This window comes from Numenius arquata, chromosome 14 (assembly GCF_964106895.1).
Source record: "Numenius arquata chromosome 14, bNumArq3.hap1.1, whole genome shotgun sequence".
In the NCBI taxonomy this organism is placed as follows: domain Eukaryota; kingdom Metazoa; phylum Chordata; class Aves; order Charadriiformes; family Scolopacidae; genus Numenius; species Numenius arquata.
This window is the reverse complement of record NC_133589.1, coordinates 11141703-11167677: the sequence shown is the minus strand read 5'-3', so window position 1 is coordinate 11167677 and position 25975 is coordinate 11141703. Positions and strand designations below refer to the sequence as shown.

The 25975-nt window shown below is 39.4% G+C and overlaps 1 protein-coding gene across 1 annotated transcript in view; it reads right to left on the bottom strand.

Annotated features, from left to right (window-relative positions):
• SHISA9 (shisa family member 9) overlaps positions 1-25975 on the bottom strand; it is a 187928-nt gene that overhangs the window by 4730 nt on the left and 157223 nt on the right. The window contains exon 3 of the mRNA XM_074158667.1: positions 14739-14894. Within this exon, the coding sequence (XP_074014768.1) occupies positions 14739-14894 (156 nt within the window). The remainder of the gene's footprint in view (positions 1-14738; positions 14895-25975) is intronic.

The following is a 25975-nucleotide window of genomic DNA, read 5'->3' as shown; positions in this document are numbered from 1 at the left end:
GTGGACCATCCTAGCAGAAGCTGGGATGCACCTTGCTGGGTAGGGAATATAGATTTAAATCCCACTTTGTTGGAGCAGTTGTACAGCCACGAGCCTGTCATCTAAGAGGTGGATCACTCCACTCCTCACTCTTACCTGAATCCAATGATGCCTTAAAGTGACCACAACTGTCTGTTTTATTTTGGTCTTGACTTTGCCAGTATCGGTGTCAAATGTCTCAGATTGGGACCCTTGCGTTGTTCCTTGAATTTTGATTTTGAAAGGTGGTGGCTACCAAGCTGCTTGGGATAGCAAGGTCATGGGAATGCCTAGGAAAATTTTGGTGACTTCAGGCTCATTTGGATGAGGTGACCAGAAAGGAATGGGCCTTTGATGGTATATTTTTATTCAAGTTTCACCATTCTGCCTAAATCTGTCACTATCAGAGACAAGCTTTGCTCTTCCGCTGATTGATGATTGGCCATGACCAAACTTGGAAGTTTCACATGTTCTTCATAATCCACAGTTACATAACAAGAGCATGTAGACCAGTGAGTTGTTTATAGACTAAATGGGCCAGGATTTCTCAGTGTGCTTATTTGGGTGTATGTTACCTGTGCTGAGAGGTGGCCCCAAAGCTATGTAATATTGTTCTCCTCCCTTAGTTAAGTAGTTTTTAAGGTGGCTGTGTAACCACTTTCGACGTAGAATCATGTGAACAAGCATTAGCATTGTGAAATGCTTTCTTTTTCTTGTAAAATATTGCAGTTACAAGCATTTCTGTGTAGTAAGTACAGCTAAATAAGGAGGTCTTCGGTAATTATGAATCAGTATCTTTTTATTCTTTTCCTCATTGATAATTTTTTATCTTTGTGGGTCCATAAATGGCTCTGAATTCTTGCACCACTTCTTACAGCTATGGGAGAAGTATAGAATCCTGAAAGACAATTATGTCCCCCAGCTTTTGTGAAAGTAGGCACCTAGGAGTGGGAAGAAACCTCTGAAGTGAGAGAGGACAATCCACAAAGGAGTGAGCCCTTATTAAAAGCTCTAAAGACATTAAAAAAAAAAAAAAAAAGCTTCAGTGACAGCAGTCACAGAAGGTACAAAAATATGTAGGGAACCCTGTTTCTCAGTAGACGTTTCACAGAATTGTTTGTTATCTGAACATATTTTAAGAACTACTTTGTGAAATGCAGATCTTTATTCTAGCCCCAAAGAGATAGTATTTCAAATTTAGGCCTAGAAATACAGAACGCAAGCCAATGGAAAGTGCTGGGGGACAGGATAGGAATGAAATGACTACAGTGGCACACTACGTAACAGCTAAAACACACTAACTCCCTATTTGTAGATGTTTTCTGTGTAACAGTAAAGATATCCCTATGTAATATTTAACAGTTTATAACACGGCTTTGCTTCTCCAGCTATGACTTTGCTGGGATGTTAGTGTAGTTAACCTGAAGCTATGGGAACCTTACATTTCTCTCTGTGAGTAATGAAAGTGTAAACTCAAGGAAAGACAAAAGGGTAATGAATCCTTGTTCAAAGACAACACAGGAATTGTGCTCAGGGGAATGCTTGGAAGCTGCCTTTGGTGGTGCTGTTGTTGGTCCTGTCCGAATGTGTGATTGCTTATTCATTTGCTTTTCTAAGCTGGCATCTAAGACAATATGTTCAAAGGCTTCAAAGATATAAGCCAAGTCTATGTGAGTGTTTTTGCAGGAGTTCATCTGAAAATCAAAGAAGTATCATTTCTACGCTAACACAAGTTTCAAGCTTTTTCTTGGCTGAGGGGAAAAAACTAGTGCAGACTGGGTTCAGATTAGCTGTCACCACTTATGAACTGGATCCAATAAATTCACTGAAAAGTGTGTTCCATCCAGTAAAACAAGTAACTAATGACCTGTCTTTTGAATGAAGGGGTTCACCAGGCATCATGGAGCATAGAAGAATTTGCATTGTATAACATGAGGTCTATTGGAAAACAGAATACATCTAGATGTTGTCGATAGACACGATTCCGTTCACATAATGCCAGCAGTGGGTAGAATGATATGATAGATCTGTATGTGGCCAATAGGAAGAAATGTAGCTACTTCATGCTTGGTCACTAGCTGTTCTTATCTCATGGCTGCTTTCAAAGCAATTTTTTAGGCAATTTTAAACCATACTGAATCCTAAGAAGGGGCAAAGGCCTTTTTAAATCATTTAAATCCATTCTTGTATTGAGCTCTGAGAATGCAGAATTCAGCCTATGGACTGCAATGCATTGATTTCTGTCCTAAGTATTTGCCTTTCTTTCCACCAAAGCTCTAATACCAGTTTGCCTTTATTTAAGACATTCTGAAAAGGAAGATGATAATTTATTTCTGTGGATTCTTTCTCATGGTTTTTATTCCCTATTACTGATAGAGGTAAAGAAAAAATACATAATGCATGGAGCGATCCATAAATTACTTTCATAATATTGGCAGAACATACTTTTTGTGGTTCTGTGTTACTCCTCTCCTGACCCCCTTCACCACTTTATCTATTTACTCATTTCTTGTAGTGATCTGGAGAGAGACCAAGCATGAAAAGACATATCACATAAACCTTTTCTTCTGCAGACATTGTTTGAAAGGAGCTTGTCCACCTCCAGACACAAGACTGCATTTTGCTTTGCCAGTGAAATAAAATTCTACTTTCATGATATGAGACATGATGAAACATAAATATGTAGGTCCAAACATCTCTTCTATCGATTACTTTCATGACAGCTTCTGAAAGGCTGAAGAGGCCAGAATATTTCTGGGTTTTGAAATGCATTAGGAATGGTTTAGAATAGGAATGTAATTAGACTTGGTAAGTAGAGCCTCCAGTCTCAGCAATGTTCTCTTTATCCACTACAGGCAGTGAATGCTGCTGCTTGGCTGGGAACGCTGAGACAGAATTTGATTAACTCCTCAGGCACCAGACGTCACATGTGGTACCTCATGTACAGGGTTACAGTTCCCTGGAACGTAAGAGTAGCCACGTCTGTGAGCAGAAGCACCCCTCTTCCGATAACGTGCCAAAAAGCACAGCACTGCAAAGCCTATTTTTTCTTTTTCTTTTTACAAACATTTATTTACTGTTTAAGTTTAGGCAGGTTTCTCTTTGGACATGTAAAATGGCTTTTCCAGTTGGGCTTTGTACAGTTGACTGCATTGATTTACATAGTATTAAATTACAATTTAAAATTAAATTTGCAAAGTGCAGCAACGATATCATGATCTGGTTTTGGTCAAAATACTCCAGACACATACATATTGTACCTAAAGTAGAGACCAGTGATATGCAGAATGCTTTTATATAACCAGTGTAAGAAAAAGAGCTTTTCCGAGTTACCAGAATCAATAGGTTCTGTCAGCCTGGAAACAAATGGTGGCTACATCATGTTATTGTAAATGTTTCCAGGAGACCTGAAATGTGTTGCATACAGATAGACAAAGATCACAGTACTTTTTTATATCTTCAAGTGATTTAACATTTTAAATTCAGGCATCAAGATGTTAAATTGCTGATTCAGTATCATGCAATGAATGATAAACTTGAGAAGAAAATAAGATTGCCAGTTCTATTCTTGAACCAATGGATGAAATTGTAAAAGAAGTCTAAGAGAATTATGTATTCAAGTCTCTGACTTTTCTTTGAAAATGCAGCCAGTAGCTGCCCTGTAACTGTAAATCTGGTTTTTCTTTTTTTTTTTTCCTAGAGGCCTCTAAGCTCATGTCCTTTCATGCATCTACAGTGGCAAATAAATATGAAAAGTTCTACTGTGAAATATTTATTTAGTTTTGTCTCATTTAGGTATATTTATCAGTTTTAGTTTTACTGGAAACCATATATATGGTAAGAAAACTTGCCTTTTGAAATAGAAACTATCTAAAGAGTCATGCTGTCATGCTTAACTTCTGAATAAAGCATGACTGCAGCATAAACTGATTATAGGAGATGAGGGTTTGGCTTGCTTTCTAAAAATGCTGTCCGAAGCCAAAGAGGTTAACACTTAGGAGATTTGCTTAAAAGGCTTCCTCCACTTCTTCCTTCGGTAATCTTGCTTGCTTTTTCATTGGATAGTTTTTAATGCTTCTCAAGGAAATCAGTTAGGACAAATCTGGTTGTGTCAAAAGTTTGCAGCACTGCTTTCATACATCAACAATAATATGAAATTGTTTGTAACCTTTTTGGTCAGTGAAGACCTTCAGCTTGTTTAAGGGCAGGGCTGCCGAACTATTCCAGGAGCACCACTTCATTGTACATTTGCAGAAAAAGTGTGCAGTCATGTGCAATAAAAGGCCCTTCTACTGCAGTCAGAGAAATCCAGGCAGTCCGCACACAGCGATGTGCCTTGCTCCTGGGAGCGGACCGCAAACCAGGTGGACTGTCCTGGCCGGCTGCACACTGAGTAGTATGTGGGTCACGTTGGAAAAAAATTCACAGTGTTCTGCAATGTGACTCAGTTTCTAAAAACGTGTGTATATTTTTCCTTGATGTGTCAATTTGTCTTATTTAAAATTGACTGAAAAAACTGTTGTATTCCTGACCACATTTATTTGTAATAACTGTTCTTAGCATGAGCCTAATTTCATTTTTTTCACACATTGCTGTTGGCATTCTTCTGTGTGCTGAATTTCATTTTCAGTGTTAATACTTTTTATTAGATGGGGTTTTTTTCTTTTAGTATACTGCTGGTTATAACTCTTAAACATATGTCTGCATTGGCTACAAATATTCCTAGTTATGATGATGTAGAAAGCTGCGTGAGGACACAGAATCACAGAATGATGTGGGGTTGGAAGGGCCCTCTGGAGATCATCTAGTCCAACGCCCCCGCCAGAGCAGGTCCACCTACAGCAGGTTGCACAGGTCTCTGAATACAGAATTAAGATGTGGGTTTAGTGCTGAAATGCAGCTGCGTTTTTCTGTCTTTCAACTGGCGTCATACTAGATTTACACTGTTATTTCTGAATATGGGTTGAGGCCTGAAGGCTTTTTAATTTTACTGGTTAAATGAAAAATTGTCCCAGTGATATAATAACTATTTTTTGCAGGAGTTATTTTTATTTGATCTGTTTCTTAACGCCTATGATTTTAAAGATTTTTTAGTAATCATTCCAGATTGAAGTAAAAATTTTTTTCCAAAATTAGCTGTGCCATAAGGTATTTCTATTAGAAAGTTATCTTTTTCTATTTTTTTTGCCAGAAGGAATCCTTTTCAAGAGAGAGTTATTAAGCAAGAGAAAAAAATTCAGAAGTAATTTCAAAGCTGTACTTGCACATATGCAATTCTGTTTTTTCCTTCTCCTTTCATTCTCTTCCTGTCTCCCTCTTATTAGACTGCGTACAGTTTGTATTATTAAAGTCTTGTTCATAATTTTCAGAGGTTTCCAAACCACAGATGTGTGTCAAACTGAAAAGAAATAGTGTTCCGTGGCAATTGCCAAACTTGCACCGTCAGAAGAAAATCAGTTTCATAATGTTTTCTTACAGATTGGGCAAACCCAAAGGCAAAGCAGAACTAATTCTTACTTCGAACAGAATCCGCTGAGTAGCCTTCACATAAAGCAAAAGCATTTGTGACTGACAGACAGTCAAGGAAGAATCAGAAATGAAGCTCACTTCAATGAATATTTAATAGTGCGCATGCACACACAACTTCTGCCATATCGGAGTGTTCAGCTTCCACCTCTACCTTTTTTTCTGGGAATTGCAATTATAAATCACTTGTGAAAATGAGAACCAACAGCGCTGAGTTGCAGTTCTTCCTCCCCCACTGTGGCAGGTCCCTTGCAAGAGGAGCACCTCCCATAGCCTAGAAAGCTTTGCAAACTTCCCCACTATAAAAATTACTTGTACTTAATGTTATCATTAGGGTGGAACAGACTGTTAGTTCCATGGTGATTTTTTGATGCTGTAGCATCATAGCTACTACATATCAGATTTTTTTTCCAGCTTCTCTTTTCCTCTTATCCTTCTTCAAATAAGCTGTCAGGGGAAGGACTTTTGGAAAAATTAACTGTGTGCATTACAAATCATGTTATTGCTCTTCCTCCTTCCTTCTTCCATGCCTCAAGCCCTTTGTTATTATACTATGAATGTGTAGGAGTAAAGCAATGATCTCTGTGGCTTTTATCTGTGTAATTTCTCTCTTAAACACATTTACTGTCTTTAGAACATCCTTTGCAGAACCAAAATAGCAGACAGATAACTGCTGCTATTTATATTATATTGTTAATAAGGGATTCATTCCTATCAGCTGTCTTACTAGTCTTCATTGGTATTCATGGATAATTCTGAGGAACATCACACTACTGCTGTTGATATATATCCATGGACAAAGCTGAAGAGTATTAAAGCTTCTGAGTTTTCGGATTAAGTTAGAACAGAAAAAAAAAAGTCACAGAAGGCAAAGGCAGGGATTGGGAGAATGAAGAACCACCCACTGTAGGACAAGACCAGGTTCAAGACCTGAAGGAGCAAAAAATCCATGGGATCTGATGAGATTCATCCTCAGGTCCCGAGGGAACTGGTGGATGAAATTGTTAAGCCACTATTCATCACATTTGAGAAGTCGTGGCAATCCAGTGAAGTTCCCACTGCTTGGAAAAGGAGAAAGGCAACTACCATTTTTAGAAAGGGAAAAAGGAAGACCCAGGGAACAACAGGCCAGTCAGTCTCGCCTCTGTGCCTGGCAAGATGATGAAGCAGATCCTCCTGGAAACTATGCTAAGGCACATGGCAAAAATGGAGGTGATTTGTGATGGCCAACATGGCTTCACTAAGGGCAAGTCATGCCTGACAAATTTGGTGGCCTTCTACAGCAGTGTTACAGTGTTGGTGGATAAGGGAAGAGCAACTTACATCATCTACCTGGACTTGTGCAAAGTATTTGACACTGTCCTGCGTGACATTCTTGCCTCTAGATTGGAGAGACATGGATTTGACAGACGGACCACTTAGTGGGTAAGGAATTGGCTGGATGGCCGCATTCAAAGACTTGCAGTCAATGGCTCAATGTCCAAGTGGTGAGCAGTGACAAGCGGAGTTCCTCAGGTGCCAGTGTTGGGACCGGTGCTGTTTAACATTTTTGTTGGCAACATGGACAGTGGAATTGAGTGCACCCTCAGGAAGTTTGTTGATGACACCAAGCTGTATGGGGTGGTCGACACACTGGAGGGAAGGGATGCCATCCAGAGCGACCTGGGCTTGACCTGTGGGCCCATGTGAACCTCATAAAGTTTAACCAGGCCAAGTGCAAGGTCCTGCAAGTGGATTGTGGCAATCCCAAGCACAAATGCAGGCTGGGCGGAGAATGGGTTGAGAGCAGCCCTGAGGAGGACTTGGGGGTGATGGTAGATGAGAAGCTCAACATGAACTGGTAATGTGCACTCACAGCCCAGGCCAACTGCATCCTGGGCTGCATCAAAAGAAGGATGGCCAGCAAGTCAAGGGAGGGGATTTTGCCCCTATGCTCCGCTCTGGTGAGTCCCCATGTGGAGTGCTGCATCCAGCTCTGAGGCCCCCAATGTAAAAAGAACAGGAACGTACTGACAAAAGAGCTTGAAACTATTTCATTCAAGTCCGTTGCGTTTACAATATTTGTGACATGAATATTCAGGTTTGGCTTGGTAATTTTAAGCAGTTATGAGGATTATTTTTTTGCAAGTCAAGTTTACTTAAGTAAACAAATAATACTTTTTTTCATAGAATCATCACAGAATGGTTAGAATTGGAAGGGACTTTAAAGATCATTGAGTTCTAACCCCCCTGCCATGGGCAGGGACACTTTTCTCTAGACCAGATTACTCAAAGCCCCATCCAGCCTGGTCTTGAACACTTACAGGGATGAAGCATTCACAGCTTCTCTGGGCAACCTGTTCCAGTGTCTCACCACCCTCACAGTAAAGAATTTCTTCCTGATATCTAATCTAAATCTATGCTCCCTCAGTTTAAAGCTGTTACCCCTCATGCTATCACTCCACTCCCTGATAAAGAGTCCTTCCCCATCTTTCCTGTAGCCCCCTTTAGGTACTGGAAGGGTCTATAAGGTCTCCCCAGAGCCTTCTCTTCTCCAGGCTGAGCAACCCCAACTCTCTCAGCCTGTCCTCATAGGAGAAGTGCTCCAGCCCTCTGATCATCTTCATGGCTCTTCTCTGGACTTGCTTTAACATGTCCATGTCCTTCTTATATCCTGAGATAAACCTAAACTAAATGGACAAGAAGGTCGGATTTCCTTTCTTTCACAAGTTCAGCGAGTTGCTAAATTCTTAAAAATGAGACAACATAGATGGAAATGTTTAAGACCATCCTATTTGGTGTTAAAACTGTGTCTTGTAAAAGAAGGACTATTTGCAATTTCCTCCCAGCAGCCTAGATGTCGCTTCTGCTAAGATCAACATGTCCCTGAAGAGTTACCTTTTCACAGCTCCATTTATTTGCTAAAGGATGGCATGGGCAATGGCTGCTTGGATGTCTGATTACTACAGCAGAATTCCCCAGATTTAGAAAGAGTATCACCCTGTAGATTTTACAGTGAAATGTTGTTTCTTTAAAAGGCTGTAAAAGACTGTCAGTGATGCAGTTGGTCTTCCTCAAGACACTCAGGCTTTGCACAAACAACATATTTATAATTAAAATAGGGCTACCTCACTGGAAGAAGAAATAAGTGTGCTGGATGATAAAATAGGAAAATATTTGGATCAAGACTCCCCAAGCATGTTTTATTTACCTATGACAGAGTGCCTGTGGGTATCAGAAGCCAATTTGGTAAATAACAGAGTAAACAATTTAATGATTTAGTAAAAGCAAGAAAAGGTCTTGAAAGTCTGCACACACTGGGCAGGATGTGAAGTTTCAGGGGGTCTAAGCAGAAGACATAGGTGGAATGAGTGACACTGGCACTTCATCTAGTTGGGAAATGGGAAGGCTGAGGGCACGGTGCCAGGAGTGGTGTTGGTAAAGTGAGGCTTGCTACTAAGTACTTCTTGGCTTTTCTATTGTGCCTGAAGGAGAAGCAAGGATTAAAGTATGAAAGACTTCCTTAAAAAATGAACACTCAAAAGCTTCAAATTGTCCAGCCACACTGGGCTAAGTAAATAATAATAAAAAGATACCAAGCTTTCACGTCATACTTCCTTGAGACAGGTCTGTAGTTCCAGTGTTGGCCACAGAACATACCTCTAGATATATGAAATCATTAACTGAATCACCCTGGATATAACGAATGATGCATTAATCTGTACTTCTCTGTCTGTTTTCATGGGGTTAAATCCAGGGAGTTACTCCCATGTCCCAGATTTTTTTAATCCATTTTTGTGCAACTGTTCATGGAAGTAGTAGCTGAAATTTCTTTACTCTTTGAAATGAAAACAAAATTCCTCTTTAAGCCTTCCAAACAAACATGAATATTTACCTGTCAGTGTAACAGTGTGGTTGGTGTAGGAAAGTAAAGTAATACAAACATATTGTATCCGATAATTCTGTAGTTTACTTTTTCTAAAAGTTGACTGTACCAAACCACGTGAATGCATGGGCAGGCCTTTCTCCCCGTTGTGTGTTTCCATTTTTCCAATTACATATTTTTTTCCAGCCCTTCCTGTCTTTGTACAGAGGCCTCTGAGGCAGAGCACAGTGAACTATAGGGAACAGTACAGAATCTCATCTTCTGGTGAGATAGGTATCACATTCTTAGGGTGCAGTTGTGAAGTCACCTCTGTTCCCATAAGACAGATCTTGTATCAACATAGAGTTACAGTCATTTCCATGGAAATTGAAGATCTGAAGCTTAAGAGAAAACACCACCAAATTTCACATCAGACAGGAGGATGGTTCAAACACCTTAGAGTTAACTTTATGGTGATCTTTCCCTTTGGATCCTTCTGTGTGTGTAGATGTAAAGGACAAACAAACCAGATTTGCTCACATGCTTCACCTTTTGTAGGGAGAAGTTGCCTTGTGCATTGGTGCACAGTATTTTCTGGTGTACTGGTGGCCGCAGTATTTTCTACATAGTAAGAGTGACCTAAACAGGAGATATTTATTCTTTGAGCATTGTATTTGCAGAATCTCACTTTGGAGTTTTGCAGCTGCAAGCAGAGCTGGAACACCGTCTAACGTTTCCTTTGGGATCAAATAACTGTGAAGCTTCAAGAAATGCTGGGAGCTGTAGACTCAAAGATATGATGATGAGTCTGCTGCCAATTATATCCTCCTTCTAGCTTCACTATATCAAATCAATTAGATCTGATTTCATCCCACAGGAGACTACAACTCCCAGCATCACTGAAGGCTTTCTGGGTCTGAGTTTCTGTGACATGGGAGTAACTCCCTGGATTTAACCCCATGAGAAATAGAAGATCATGTTAAACTGTAGAAATGCTTGTATTCTCTGGGTTTACGTGTATGTCTGTGCACCTCTTCAGCAGCTGAGTGATCTTTCTCCCAGTCCTGCAGGGCTTTAGAAAGTTGGGGTTGAGGTATTTTTTAATTTTTGCAAGAAGTTCTAAAGAAAGATAGTAATTTTGCACTCCCTGAAACTCAGGGAAGAAAATTAACTGAGCCAGGCTTGCAGAACAATGTGAGTGACTGATTAAATATAACCAATACCTCAGGATAGTGTGGCCAATTTGAGCTCTAGGAAACTCTTATTAAGTAACAGGATGGACTCCAACTCTTACAGCTTAGCAGAGTGGAATTCGAAGTTGGATTGTTTGTGCTTTCTAAATGAGTGTCCGAATGATGTGTATAAAAATTTGTGATGAGCTGCCTTTTTTTGTCTGGGCCTTGAATTTCATGAAGGTGTTTAGATAGAAGATCTCCATCCACTTGTGGCTTTAGGCATGTCAGGATTGCTTAAATGAGCAATAACCATTTAAGCATGTAGTAAAAACACGGTTGATGAACTGGAAATAAGAATAATTTATGCAGAAAAACCTCTTTCTGCACTTTTCACATAAATAATCAAATACTGCAAAAGCATCTAAGGAAACCAGGATCATGTCGTCTCAGGTGACCAAAAAAATGAAATATCTGAACATTGGATGTTTTGCTGCCACATAGCATTCAGTGACCACTTTTGGTGGGACGGGTCTTAAAGGCTTGTTAACCCTTTTCCCTCAGATACAGTCTCTGACATTCCTCAGTGGGACAAATTTAGCGTTGCTGAAAAAAGATTCTCTGGCTCAAAAATGGATAAATAATGGATGAACAGTGTGCACCTATCAGTCAGTCAGATAGACTGGAGATGCTAAGAGATGGATTGCTTATCTATTCTTTCAGGAGGTATGTGTTGCTCTGTCTTGTTTCCGAGGGGTCCTCTACTTTCTGCTGATTATTCCCTGGTGGTGTATGTGTTAAAGTAGAAGGAGAATAAAATTCTGGCACAGTGAGGAAAATGGTGAGTAAATCTCAACTATTACCTTGTTGTACTCCAAGAACTCATACGAGAATACACTAATAGGCACAGAATGTCCTCGTGTTATTCCGAGATGCAAATGCCAGCAGACAGTAAGAGGAAAAGGTGAATTTGGTCAGTAGCCGCTGGTCAGTACTTAAGGAATTCTGGAGGCAGCAACAAATAAAAAAATTCCTAACAAGAAATGAGGAGTGTATCCTCTTCCATTGAGAGTGTAAGGGTTTGGCTGTGCAGTTTGAATTGGTTATCATAAAAGTATTTTGCTTTTTAAATAAAATACATCCACATTGGCCTTTTGAATTCTCTTCTCCTCTGTTGTGCTGAATCAGATACTCTGCAATGCACACGTTGCATTGCACACATGCATGAAGAGTCCAGCTTCAAACTGCACTCTGCTAAGCTATATGGTTTGGAGTCTAGGGTGTAGCTTTAAAATAGCTTCTTAGGGATCAGCTCGGCCTCACTACCGAGATATTAGTCGTTCTTATTCAGTAACACAATGCAAATTAATAGCAGCGGCACTGTTGTCTCTTGTTTTCACAAGCGCTTGGGTCTTAGGTATTCAATTTAATTCAGGTCCTGAACACGATCCAGAACAGAGATGACTGTGAGTTGCTACTTTTCCATGAACTAAATTTTCACAGCAGCCAGTCACTGAGGGATGAGTAGCTCACTTCTAAAATTAGACAGCCGAATTTTTAGGACATCTGTAGTTCAGAAGAAAGCAGCTGTGTGGAAATTAATTTAATATTGCCTCTGGTAAAGCATCACTTTTTCAGTTATCTAAACTTCTTACCACTTATGGCCACATTATGATGACTGATATTAATGTACTATAGCTACAGTTGCTACAAAGCAATAAGAATGCTTCTTCCTCCTCCCCCACCCCCCATTAAAGAAGAGAATCAAGCAAAGTAGACTATACCCAAACAATGGGATCACAAAGAGTAAGAGGCACTTAAATGAATATGGTTTGCCCCAAACGCGTGTAGAAATATAGAACACATCCCTTATTAAATTTATGTTGTGGCAAATGAATCCACCCTCAAGCCACTGTCAATGAATGCAAAGGGAAAAGGACTACACACACTCATTAACCTGCTATGGGGATCAGTAAATGCAAGTCTGAATGTTAGCGTATGAAAAATGCTGTCACTCTGTGACATGAATACCAGGTCAGGGTCAACTATTTGTTCAAAAGATGTTGTCAGGTTAAATTTATATTGGTGGGCCTGATGTAGGCCAGTTGCTATTTCCTCTCAGAGCTCTCATAAAGTCAATATGAACTCTGAAATGTGCGATCTGGCTAGCTTGATATCAGCATGATCATAAACCCAGGCCTGGCTGGCATCATGGAAAAACTGCTTTGTGATCTTGGGATGTACTCAAGAGGTGCCTCTTGGGAGCAATCATGGCCTTGAGAGTCTGAAAGTTGTTAAAAACAGAGCGTATTTAACTGTAGCTCCACATGTCTAGACAGAAGGCGTGAACATATAACAATTTCAAAACCTCTGTTGTTTTCTGCTAAAAAGTTTGGATAACAATGCAGTATTTTTGTACTTTTCTTGTGAAAATTCACCTGAGTCTAAAAATTGTCTAATGTGCTTTAAAACCAGTAGATCTACAGGGAAAAAACAGAGAGGGGAATAGGAAGGATAGGGGAAATGCATGGGAAGTTAGTGCAATCCTCCTGTAAGAAGATGTCCCTGAAAGTTATGTTTAACTTAATTTAAGGTTCTGAGAGGCATTATACAACTTCTGGAGCTGAAGTGCACAGTCTTTCAAGGTTGATTTAACTGTATGGTTATAATCTAGCTGTTTTAAAAGCTTGTACTCAGACACCCAAGAAATGTCTACGTTCTAATTTAATAATTATTTTTTTTAAAAAGTACATTCAGTGGCTCTTGGGCAGATAAGAGAAGTTTCTTTTGAGTGTTTCATCTCTCATTTTATTATGCTTAAGTACTTTTTAGCTTTGGTGATTGGCTTGACCTAAATTGACATCTGAAAAAGAAGCTTGATATCAGTGCATAAATCTTTGATAATCACCATATCATTACACAGTATCACCTTTTGAAGAAGGAATTGTAAAGCTACTCTGTATTCAAAATTCAGCGGAAAGCTATTAACCCATGTCTTTTATGAGCGGATTAAAAAATGCCACTTGTGAGAAACAAAAACGGCAAGCTAAAGCAAAGCTAAACTATTTGGGATGGGACCTTGATGTACATTTTGTTAGAGGTCTGCTATCCTGAAGTTTGGATAAAGGAATGTCAATTTGAGATGAAAAATTTTTCTTGCGTGGTGAATACTAGATTCTTAAGTCAGAGTCTTCTCATCTGTTCTGCTGTTTTTCTGAGCCAAATAGCTCTGTCTGGAAATAGGCAGTGTGATACTGCTCTAAATTCATAGGGAAATGATGTTAACCTCCACATGTGTAAGCTGAGCAAGGGTTAGTGAGAAGCTGTTTATGAATAGCCACTCCACCTCCAGTTCTTAATTTATTATTATCTAGAAGGGGCCTGAAATGTAAGATGATAAAAGCTTTCTGTCTTCACATGGTGTGCAGCAGGTGTTTATAGCCCCTGAAAAGTATTATCAACTTATGCTTCCAATATGAAAATTATGTTGAAATCTTTACCCGCTATTGTCCTTTTTCTTCCTCACAACTGTTTCTTTGAGGATGTTCCCCCCTTTGCTTAAAATAATAGGATATAACATTAATCAGTCACAGAAAATACCCACCACAGGTATTGCAAGGCTTCAGAATATTCCTTCAGTGGCCTACTAATGCACATACTGCAGGAAACGTGAAAGCTGTTACTTTGAAAGTGTACAAGCATCTTCTCTTTTTGGAAGTATGTGCAGGTGTCTAAATTATATGCTTTAAATTTGCAACATATCTGATGCTTTTCTCTCTCATTTGTGTAGATAGGTATGGAAAACACTTACCGAATGGATTGGTAGGCATATTCAGGGCATAAAGGACTAGGGCTGAACACTATGCATACAACGTAGGTGAAACTCACTGAAAAAATTGTGTACAGTATATAAGGTGTGGTTTTGTATGCATATATAGAGACACACATGCATATGATTACCGTTTCTTACATGTAATTTTTTTTTTTACTAATTATAGTTCCCCTGTTAATTTTTAATACATTTCCGACTAACACAGTATTCTGTATGAAATTCTATCATAAAGTAGTCCAGACGAGCAAGACTTTGTTTTTTAACTTTGAAGCAGAATGTCAGCTGACAACAGCAAATGCAACATATTGATCTAAAGCAGAAGTCATGCATCGTGTTGCTTACTTACCGACTGCCTTTAGAGAGGCGTACTTGTTAAGCTCTTTGCCTGGAGGCTGTTGCTCGTATGGGTTTGTGATCTGTCCCAGGCTGGGATATGAATGTTGGTGTGCCATCTGAGGAAGGAGGGGAGATGTTGGCATGATGTTATTCATCTGTGGTGGGTCTGTATTAAAGAAAATCAACAAGCATTAAGAAAAAAAGAAATCAGTCTTAAGGTTTTAACGTCATTACCCGGTACAGATTAGACAGGATATATCGTGAGATTTAAGGCAACAAAACATTATTTATTACAAAGTGGGAGTTTGAGTACAGAAAACCTGTACTTCAAACAGTTAATGGCCTGATTAAAGGCTGGCGAATGACCGTAGCAATACATGCTAACTTTCATATAAAACAGTTCTTTGAACTAAAAAATAGGTTTTCGAAACAATAGAACACCAACACAAAGACTGGATTTGCTGCAGCATTAGGATACAACCCAAAACTCAAAGTTTACTTCAAGGTAGCTTGAATACAGGGCAGTAGTATCACTCTGTCTGTGGAGTTAAATAGCCAGGCTAATTTAAATTGGCTCAGGCAGGCTGCTGCATAGAGGCAGTTACGCTGCTTTTAATACCAGAACCAGCTTGGTTATTTGCACAGCATTATGTTGTGTTCTGTAGACATGCCCCACAGTGCAGAATGTGCAATTTTGGCTCATGACTATCATTAGGTAATTTCTTCAAAGCTTGCACTTTATCCTTAAGTTTTCTCATTTTCCCTGACAGTAGGTATCACAATATCATACCAAGATAACTTTTTCTGTAGCCGACATACCTAGAAGTGGGAGCTAATTACTGCTTATGTGCAGTTTTATACCAGCACTCACCCCATATTCATTCTGTAGTTGTTTTGTTCATTTATAATAGAGAATACAGCCTGGATACTTTTCTCTCTAGGTTATACCATAGCTTATTAGTTGTTTTTAATGTTTGATTCCAGCTTCTAAAAAGTTTGGTCAGAATTCTATGCTGCACTCAATTTGCAAACCTGTGTTTCAACAGATTTCAACACGCTCAGCATATCTGTTTTGCTGAGCCTTTCACCAGGCTGTGTATTTTGAGATATTTGCAGCTGATCGTCAATCCTAGAACCTTATCATGGCTTCTGAAATCACAGCTGAGTGCATTTTTCTCCTGCAATGAAACCATGGTGCTGAATTGGTGACACTACAGTAAATCCTACAGCATCAAGCACAAGCTTATGATCATGTAGAAAGAAAGCTGGGCAGTTAGGGGAAAGAAGGCTTATTAGGATGGAGTGAGTGGACCACCTCCCAGGTGCCCACAGGATCGGACAAGAGCAGTGTTTGCCAGGATTTTAAGGGAACAGAGCCACTTGGCTTTCCACAGCTCATTAACGAAGCTGAGTGCGTGAGCAGAAGCTCTGAAGCCAGTTAACAGATTTACTGCTGGGAGAGAAAAGGAAACCTAAGGTGTTTTTTAACTTTGTTCTTCTTCACCGTTGCTGCTGCCTGGTGCAGCCTCTGCTGTTCAGACTGAGGCTGCCCCAGCCTCTGCAGCACAGTGTAACCACATCACACACACATATCAACAGGTTTGAGGGCACCTTGAGGCAACTCAAGAAAAATAGTAGAAGTGCTACCATCTAATAACAGTATGATTCTTCTTGCTGTTGCTGGTTATTAATAGGGAACAAACTGGTTGTGGATAGTAGTTAGCACTGAATGAGAAATGATTTTCCCGTAACAGAAGAGTTTTTCAATAAGTGTTCTTTTTCTTTTACTAAACAAATGAAAAAATTTGGACTTTTTTTTGCAAATATTGTGTCAGATCAGGAGAAACATTTTGTTATGATGAAAAATCATATATATATATATATATATAAAATAAGTTGGCTCACTTGTAAAGAGAGAAATGTTATTTTGAATTGAAAACCAGAAATGTTTCTGTTCTAGAGTTCCCAAAAAAATATTGGAACACTTTCTGAATCTTTTCATAGGTTTACCTTGAAAGGGTAAGTTTGTAAAATCCACCCTTTTCACAGAAAGCGTTGTTATTTTAATGAATTGCTATTTTCTGATAAAGAAAGGATCTGAGTTCCTGTTCAGCTATAGTGCTGGCATGTCTGATGTAGCTGATCTTCTCGTAGAGCCAGAATTAGCAAAATCCTATTCTGTTCCTTTTCTATCTCTAGAGTAGAGCTGAGGAAAGCCTCTTACTCTAGTGGCTTGAACTATAAAATAGCTGACCACTCTTTCTGAACCATCCATATCTTCCAAATGTCTCTCTCTTATGGTGGCATCTACAAGTACACTTTTGAGGAGGAATGCTAACACTGCCATATTTCAGTAAGAGGACAGCTCTAAGATACCAGCATGGATGGGACCTTTAATATGAGGAAGGTGTCAACCTTTTACCACTACATTCACTAATTTTTTTCTGAGTAGATCTAAATCAGCATTTCATAGATGCTACTACCACGAAGTTCCCTTGTGGCAATTCTCATTGTTCAGTCTGTCAAAACATCATGATTTCACTGTCATGAAAGTATTGTGAGCACCAGCATTTCTATGCTCGCTGCCAAAGTGACTTGCAGTTGTGGAGACTTGCAAAGACAATGTAAACATAGTGTAGTTAACCACAACTGGTTTTCTACTTCTGTATTTGTCTTAGACCTACCATTTTTATTCATTCATCTCTTTAAACATATTGAAGAAAGTTACCCCAGAAATGCACTGGGGAAAATTAGGTGTACTTGTTTTTCATCCAGGTGTTCAGTGGCTAACTATACTGTTACTAGGTTGCTGGGTTACTAATGTTGCTGGGGTTTGGTTCTTTTAGTGTTTATGAAGATGTAAAGAAATATGCTTTCCATTTCCACATCACCTGTGACTTCTCTTCTGTCTTGTTAAAAGCCCAGAACTCTCCTGAATTATGAATTTCAAGCCAATTAATGACAGTCATTCTTTCGCTGCTGCACTGACTGCACAGTGCCCCTCACTCATACCCAGGTGCTTACACAAGACTAAGTCATCACATAGAAGACACAGTTCAAATTACTCTTTCAATTGGCCATTTGCACAAAGTAAATCAAGCAAAAGGCCAAACTGGCAAAGTGCATTGAACTATATTGAAGAAAGATTCCTATTTATAAAGAGACTCCCGTTGGAATGCACTCCTAGGGCCTAAAAGAAAAATCTCAGCTTGATATATACATCTGTCTAGATCTGAATAGTACTAAATTTTAGTCTAACTGGCCGTAACTGGGGAATGTTGCATTTGTTTGCAGGCTTGCTAAACTGTGTGTGATCTGATTCCTTATCTTTGGATTTCTAGAAATAAGTGAGCAAGTGGGGCGCTTACATTGTTTTCTCCACACATAGTTAATGTAGTGATGATGGGTAAATTCACCTATATTTGGGTGCTAACTAGGAAACGTTTGTAACTGAAGTAGCAATGGTGTAATGCAAATTCTGCAGCAGGCACGGTGATGGGGAGCGTAAGTCAAACCACTGGAGGGAGCCCAGGCTCAGCCGTGAGCAGCTAGGAGGCTTTAAACAGGACCTGCCTTGCCTACTCTGGGGCAATCCATAATTCATAACTAAAAAAACTATTGGCCTCAATGGTGTTGTCTTATACTTGTAAATACTGCTTCAGTCTCAGCAACGCTGAATAGGGATTCTCTCAGAAAATAAAGAAATTTGTCTACAACTACTTCACAAGATCTCAATGAGAAATTTGAGATTTTGACTTTTTTTCCTGAAATAGGGGGACCAAAGAATCTATTGGATTATTCAAAATATTTTGGATGCAAGAGATTGGTTTTAACTGGAAGAAAGTTTAACCAGAAAAATCCCTACCAGCTTTATCACTGACCTCTAGTGCCAAATTAAATCCTTTATACTTATAAACCAGATATTCTGTGATTAGTGTTTGCAAATAGCTGGCTTCACTGAATGGGGACAACTTTAACCTGAAAGCTGTGGCTGTGCTGATACACTACTTTTGGCAACCTGACACTAGGACATTGTCCAGCACGATATTCCATATAACCAGCTGCGCTGTGCCACTGCCAATTTATGTATTTATTTTTAAAAGATAGAGAATATGAACATCGCAAAAAGTCAAAAAACTGTTTGTGCCGCGGCTTCTGGCATGAATAGTCAGACCTGATTAGCAATGGTGATATAGTAAAAAACCTGCAATATTCACAACCTGTCTTATTTTCTGCTGAAGCAGTGAAATGCCATGTCAGGCTGCTTCCTAACCTCCCAAGACTTTGAGGAGTCATTCTGGATGTTGTGTTAGTGGTTTTCTCTCTGTATTCCTACTACCAGCCCAAAAGGAAGAGTTTGAAAACGCATACTGGAGGTTACCACACAAAACTAGATGTCTGCTGGGCAGAAAATGAGACCTACAGGAAAAAAAGAAAAATAAAAAAGGTCTTCAGATGCTGAAGAGTGCTTTTGACTGTTATTCCCTTAAGAGGTCTAGGTATAGAAAAGCTTGTGGAAGGCAGATGGAGCAGAAAATAAGAACTGGAAGGAAGCTGCACCAAAATCAGTTTATAGCTAGAGAAAGTGGGTTTTACATCCCAACCACCAACAATGAGCCTTTGGAAATGTCTAAGGCATCAGCTTCTGGTCACAGTCCCAGTAGTTGATGAAGACTGATCATTATGTTATCTGTTTATTATCTTGACCTATATCTCAGCCTGTGCAAGTGAAACTTTTATCCAGATGTCACAGCTAACAGCTTACTGCATTTTTCAAGTGAAAATGTTTTGTTTTTTTTTTTTTGAGTGTTTTCACCCGTCCCTGATTGTGAATTTTGGAGTTGCTTTAGTGTGCATCATGGTGACAACAATAATGTAATTGGTTGTTGTAGTTGTGCTACACTCTATCCAATTAAGATGGTGTCGTGTCTAATTTATGCATTTCATTCAGAAATCAAGGAAGGGGCATCTCAGCAATTATTAAATACAAATAAGAACTGAATGTGGAAACACCTGACACACCATGGTCGCATGTACGGATGTGATAAGGCAAAAGCCCCAAAACTTATTGTTTGTTTTGTTTCCTGCCTTGTTCATAGAATATATTGTGCTGTTCACCTAGTTTGATTGTTCATGTCAAGAAGCTGCCAGGGTTATGGGAAATACTCAGAGTTAGAGGAGGGGATGCTCGTAGGCTGCTAGCAATGACAAGCATATTCACTGGATGAGAGCCAATAACCTGCCACAAACATCCCTTAAGCTCAGCCACTATCCTCCTCTTCTTCAGCCACGGGAGAGTGAAGCCTGTTCTGTAGCGTGGCCTGGGGATTCATTCCTTTCTGTAGCAATGAAGTCAATGACTCGGTGCTTGAAGACAGGGAAAATGAAAAAACTCCATAGGCATAGAATGGAATCTATTAGTAAATGAGCAGATACAGGCATAAGGAAAAGAACAAATGAGACAGGCGATGTAGTGACAAAACAGGAGAGGATGGGGGAAGGGCAGGAAAGCAGAATGAGATTTTGCTATAAAAGCCACCTGCAGACACATATACAAAAGAAATGAGAACAAGACAGATAAAAGAATACTGGGAAGTCAAGGGGGAAAAAAGGGAAAATTCAGAGCAAAATATAATAATAGCTGAGCATTTTCAGATACTCGAGAAAAAGATATGCCCTGAACTAACTAAAATTGAAAATAACACCTTTGAAAACAGGATAGATTTGAGTGATCAGAGAACACCAGTACAAAATTGCTCTCCTCCCATCTATAACTGCACTGCCACCAACATGCATATTTGCCTCTTTGTTCTTGAGTGTATTATACTTAATTATAAGACTAGCTTATCCAGTGTTGTAAATCCATACTTGCATTTCTACAGGTCTCACCAACAGGAACTGCAGGTACTATTTCTGAAAAATCCCATATATGATGAAAGCTTTAGGATTTTAATAACTTGACTATGCCTGCAAACTAATTTCCTTTCAGACCAGTTCCTTCCTGGATAAGACTGTTCTCCAGTCATGGTAATGAGCCTCCTGTTGGGGTGAAACTCAAATCCTTGGCCTATGTACTTGCTCTTCCTCTTTGGAGGTTGTCCCAATGCAGTTGAACTCACCCTCCCTGAGGTTTTGTATGTGTGCATTTTCCTACACCTGCATAACTTGAGTTTTTTCTCTCTTTGTAGGTATTCTATTGCTGTTGTCGTTGTCTTTTTATTTAGATTCTTCGCCCCTTCCTTCAGATTTGCATTAAATGTTGTGTTTTAAAGGATATTCTTATCCAGAGCATGTTTGCATGCAGGAGCATACAAGGGTACATTTGGCAACAGCTGGTACATCAAAACGAGGCTGCACACCCATTAGATAATGCACTGTTTGTGCACATATAGATATATATGTAATATGTGTGGTCCATCCAGTTTAGTAGCCACTCTCTGACCAGTACTAGATGTGTGACAGGAGGGTGCAGGAACCCCAGTGGTATTTATATGTAAAACTGTCTCTGAAAGGTGTGTGCAACCCTTTGGTTTTCATTAACTGTTATAAATTGGCATGTTTTTGTTCTCCACATAGTCATAAAATAGTGTCTCGGCTCTTGTTAAATTAATGGAGCTCTGCAGCAAAATTTTCCACAGCCTAGTACAAATCCTAAACTAAAAAGTATTCTTATTATCTAATCTTAATTTCTCTGCCTTGCTATTTAACTGATTTTGTATTTTAGCAAGAACAGATGCTCACAATCCAGCTTCTCTACCATTCATTATTACATGCTTTTTTTCCACTTTTCAGATATTTGTCTCTTTTCTGAAGTAAATAATTTCATTCCTTTCAATCTTTCTTCATCTGACAGTCTTTCCAAGCTTTGATCATTACTACTGCTATTTCTCAACACATGTAGTCTTGCAATGCAGCTACTGAGATGGGGTTCTACATATGGAGTTGTGTTATTCTGTATATAACGGTATCGTAAGTCATCCCTACAAGTCTCTGTCCTTTATGATACGCAGACTTTGTTTTCTCATCAGTGATGCACAAGTCATGTGAGTCGTCATATTTTCCCTAAGTGTGAGAGCTCTGAGACAATACATGTTTTTCATGGCAATTTATGCTAGCCAGTTATCTGTTCTGTCTCTGCACCGTATCACAAAAACATTCTTGTAACACAGACAACCTACCCGTCTAATCACCATCACAAAAAGGATCTGAGATGAGTGGGATGGCGTTTCATCCAGCAAAAAAAAATGTTTCTGTTTAATGGAAGTGACAGTCTACAGTGTAAATGCCTGTCATCAAACATACTGTCTTGTGCCTTCCCCTGTCCTATCAAGCAATTGTAGGAGTTAGTCCCGTGCTACATGCTACACTCTTGATTCTCCATGGTGCTTCTGAATGCAGGTGTCTCTCAGCGTACTGACATCTAGTGCTGTATGTTTTCTTGTTGCTTCCTACATGATTAACCTCTTGGTCTGTTGCTGTCTTCTATGGTAGAGGTTGCATGGTGTTTCACATAGGGATATCCTTGGTGGATTTCTGAGGAGAGGCTTTTTTCCCCCAAAATAGAAAAATGCTGGATGCAGGAACATCTTCAGTTACACTGTCAGATTCAAAAAGGTATTAAACTCCAAATGACACAATGGTGTTGTGGGTTGCGCTGACAGCATGGAGCATAGGCAAGTGAAGCGTGTCCCCTGCTGCAAGCGTTTATGTATCAGCAGGGTTTGTAGTGCTGACTGGAACCAAAATTCCTGTTGGTGAAACCAATTCCAAGCTGAAAATTGGCAAGAGAGAGAATGGCAAAATACTCTTAGTACCTTGTTGATTTAATTTGAGACACTGATTCTTGTGGATGCAATCTTTATGAGAGGGACATTCATGAGGGAGATTCATGAGCTGATGTTCAGAGACAGTGTCACTCGTCTGGACATGGTAAAGAAGATCAAGGAGCCAGGTCATAAAATCCACAGTGCTCTGCCCTTGGTGCATATCTTAGGATGAACTGACTTTCTCCTGGCAGAAGAGGTAAACTGCAGACATATCAGTGAGCTGTGTAGTCAAGAGTGCTGCTGTTGCTCGAACAATTCCTGTGCCTGTTTTTAAATGGCAAAATTTCCAAGTTGCTTTCCAGTGCAGTGGAATTCTGTGCTGCTGTCAGATGAAGGCAATGCTATCTACACACACTCAAAAACAGATGGACTCCTCATTCTCAATAGTTTAACTGAAGTGCAGATGAGGATAGCACTAATTTTACAATACAAATCCTCCCCCCTCCACCCCTTTAATTTTCTATTACATCCGTCAGGCACTCACCTATGTGAAAGTCAGAGATTATATTTCTTTGAATAACTATTTGGGGGGGAAGGGGTGTTGAAACGTAAAAGAACTGAATTCTGAACTCTGTGTGACAGGTTTCAAATGGGGAAAGAAAAAACTGCATCTTTGATTATCAGCAACATTCAAGAGCTGGTGACTGAAGCTTCCCACTGCCTTCTAGACGAGGTCTCTTATGCTGTGAGGTGCTGCATTCCCTGTGGTCACAGTGATTTAGGAGATGGGCCTTCGTCATGTTTCAGGTTTGGGCTCCTCATTTCTGGTTAGACTCCAAGTGTGTAGGAGCGGAGTTCTGTGAAATCAGTTGGCTGTTTTGCTGCCATTCGAGGAGGGTAGGAGTAGGATATCACTGGCCTTGTGACTAAACTGGCTGGAAGCCTCTCTCTTCTGCTTTCCATTTCCCTTTGGCTCCGTGCTGTACTGTCACACTCACGTTCTTGTAATATTTTCTGGGCTCTTGCTTTGCAAAAGCACTACAGTTTGAGGTTGGTTTTCTATGTAGACTTTTATTATGTGACACCCTATTTCTTTTTATGAAGGTTATTTTTGTGTCCTCTGAAGGTTTGCTTTTCCTTCATAATTACTCACAACCTGACAGACTTATAATCCTCTGATAGGATTTGTGACATTATAATCTTCTCTAGAGCAACCCATTGTGGTTTCACGAACAGAGGATTATAACCTTTAAGAAGGCAATAAGCAGATGAACTCTTGAGATACCAAGACCCTGCTTTCGTATCAATTTCCAGTGCTTGAGTTGTGGGAGGGCAAGGAGCAGTGCTGTGTTCTCACTCCCACTCACGGTTCTGGTTTTCTTCATCTTCTTTTGCCTCAAGTAGTAGAGTTGAGAAATTAATTAAACCCACCACTTATACACACTTTGAGCACTGCAAATATCCTTAGCTATGCAAATTAAGAAAATATAAATTCAGCAAATTTGACTTACATGACAGAATTTTTTTTTCCCAGTAGAATGTTCTTTACACTTTCCCATAAGGTATCATTTGTTTTACAAATCAAACGCTACTGTACCTTTTCAAAGAAATAAAAAGGGTCTGCTAAGATGTACCCACCAGCTCAGATTCTTTGTTTTGCCTCTTTTGTCTTTCAATGAAATGACTTCTCTTCCAACAATTAATATACTTTTACTCAATGGGAATGTGCCTGTCATTGTAATATTTAGTATAACTTCTAAATGTTTATATGCCTTAGGTGTCTACTGTTTTCTCTTACCATAATGGTTATTGATGACCAATAAGTGTAAGTTTTTATCCAGCTTGAGTATATTAAAAATTCCCTTACTTGAGGCATTCCACTAGTTTGTCTATTACCTGTCCCAAAATACCAAATGTTTAGAAGGAAAAGACTAGACAGTATAAAAATTATAAAAGCAAACACGTTACCAACTTCATGTCTTTGTTATTTGCTGTTATGTCTAAGCAGTAACTTAGTGGTCTCCTGCCTGTAGCTTGTGGGTTACAAATTGCCTGCAGGATTCTCACATTGTTCATGGGCAAAAGCTATTGAAGAGTTAAGATTTAAGGCAGAGAGAGAGTTAAAATTGGCAGGAAGTTGCTCAGCATTGTTCCCCTTCAGTCAGCAAAGACTGGGGACAATTTCACTAGCTAATCATCCGGCTAATGTGGGTTTGAGAAGTATTTTACTTAAATATGTATCTCACCTGAGTATATCCCAGTGCCATTTTCTGCCCTGATATTCCTGACCCAGCAGTGGCGAAGAGTGTACTTTTTCCTTTCTGTAATAATTTAGTTTATTCTTTTAGAGTCTGTCTAGAGATGAAAATATATCATTGTGCTACAGTGAAGCTGTAATATCCAGTTATGAATCTCTTCTTTCCCAATCTGCATATGCAAGTCTTATTAATGTCAGTGCCACTTTTGTTTTGTTAGTCTGTGATAAGCAAACAAAAACTCAGAGAAAGAACTCAGAAGGTCAGTGAAGAATTGTAATTGTGTTCTCAGAGAAATAGTCATAATTTGTTACCTTTTAGAATAGCGGAGAGCAAAATTTACTGATTACGGAGTAGCATACGTGTTGCATAGAATCACAGAAAATACAAATGACTGGCTTTTCAAAAGATTATCTCATTTATCCCATACTCCTCTCAGGAAGGATAACCTGTGCTCTTGATAGATGTTAGTCATGTTTTTAAAAAGCCTCCAGTGAAGTGCTCCACAGCCTACCTCCACAATCTGGTCCATTTCTAATGCTATTCTAGTGGTATCCTCACCATTAGAGAACTTGTCCTATCTGTTTTACATTTCCTTTAAGGCAGTTTAAGTCCATTAGATCTTATCCTCCAAGGCTATGGGGAGCAGATGATTACTACCCCTTGTGCTGCAGCATTTTATGTATGTTGAAGTCTCGGTGCTACAGAATAGGAATGCTTTCAGTCTTCTCATAAAGAATGATTACAGGTCTGAGAAATCCAGCCTTTCTGAGCACGTCCTTCTTGAGGTTTGGCATCTCGTATCTTCTCATATATCTCATATCTTGCTGGACCTCTACTTATTTACACACCCTAGCATACCATTTTTTCTTTGGAATCAGCATGATGGTGTTGATCCATTTCTACCTTCGATCCTCTAAAACCCAGAAATCCTTTTTTGTCAGACTGCTCTTTACTGTCTCATTTCTTCCCTTTGTTCGCTTAGGTGATTAATCTTGTGCATAGAACCTTGCATCTCATTTAATAGGGATGCACTTATTTTTTTGCACCATTTTTTCCAGCTTTTTAGGATCTTTTGAATTGTAATTCTGTCCTTCAAGGCATTTGAAGCCCCTTCCAGCTTGGTGTTGTCCACAAATTTAATAAGTGTATGTATGCTCTGTCCCATCATCCTCCTCAAATGAAAATATTGCGCAATATTAGGGACCAAATAAATCCCAGCAGAA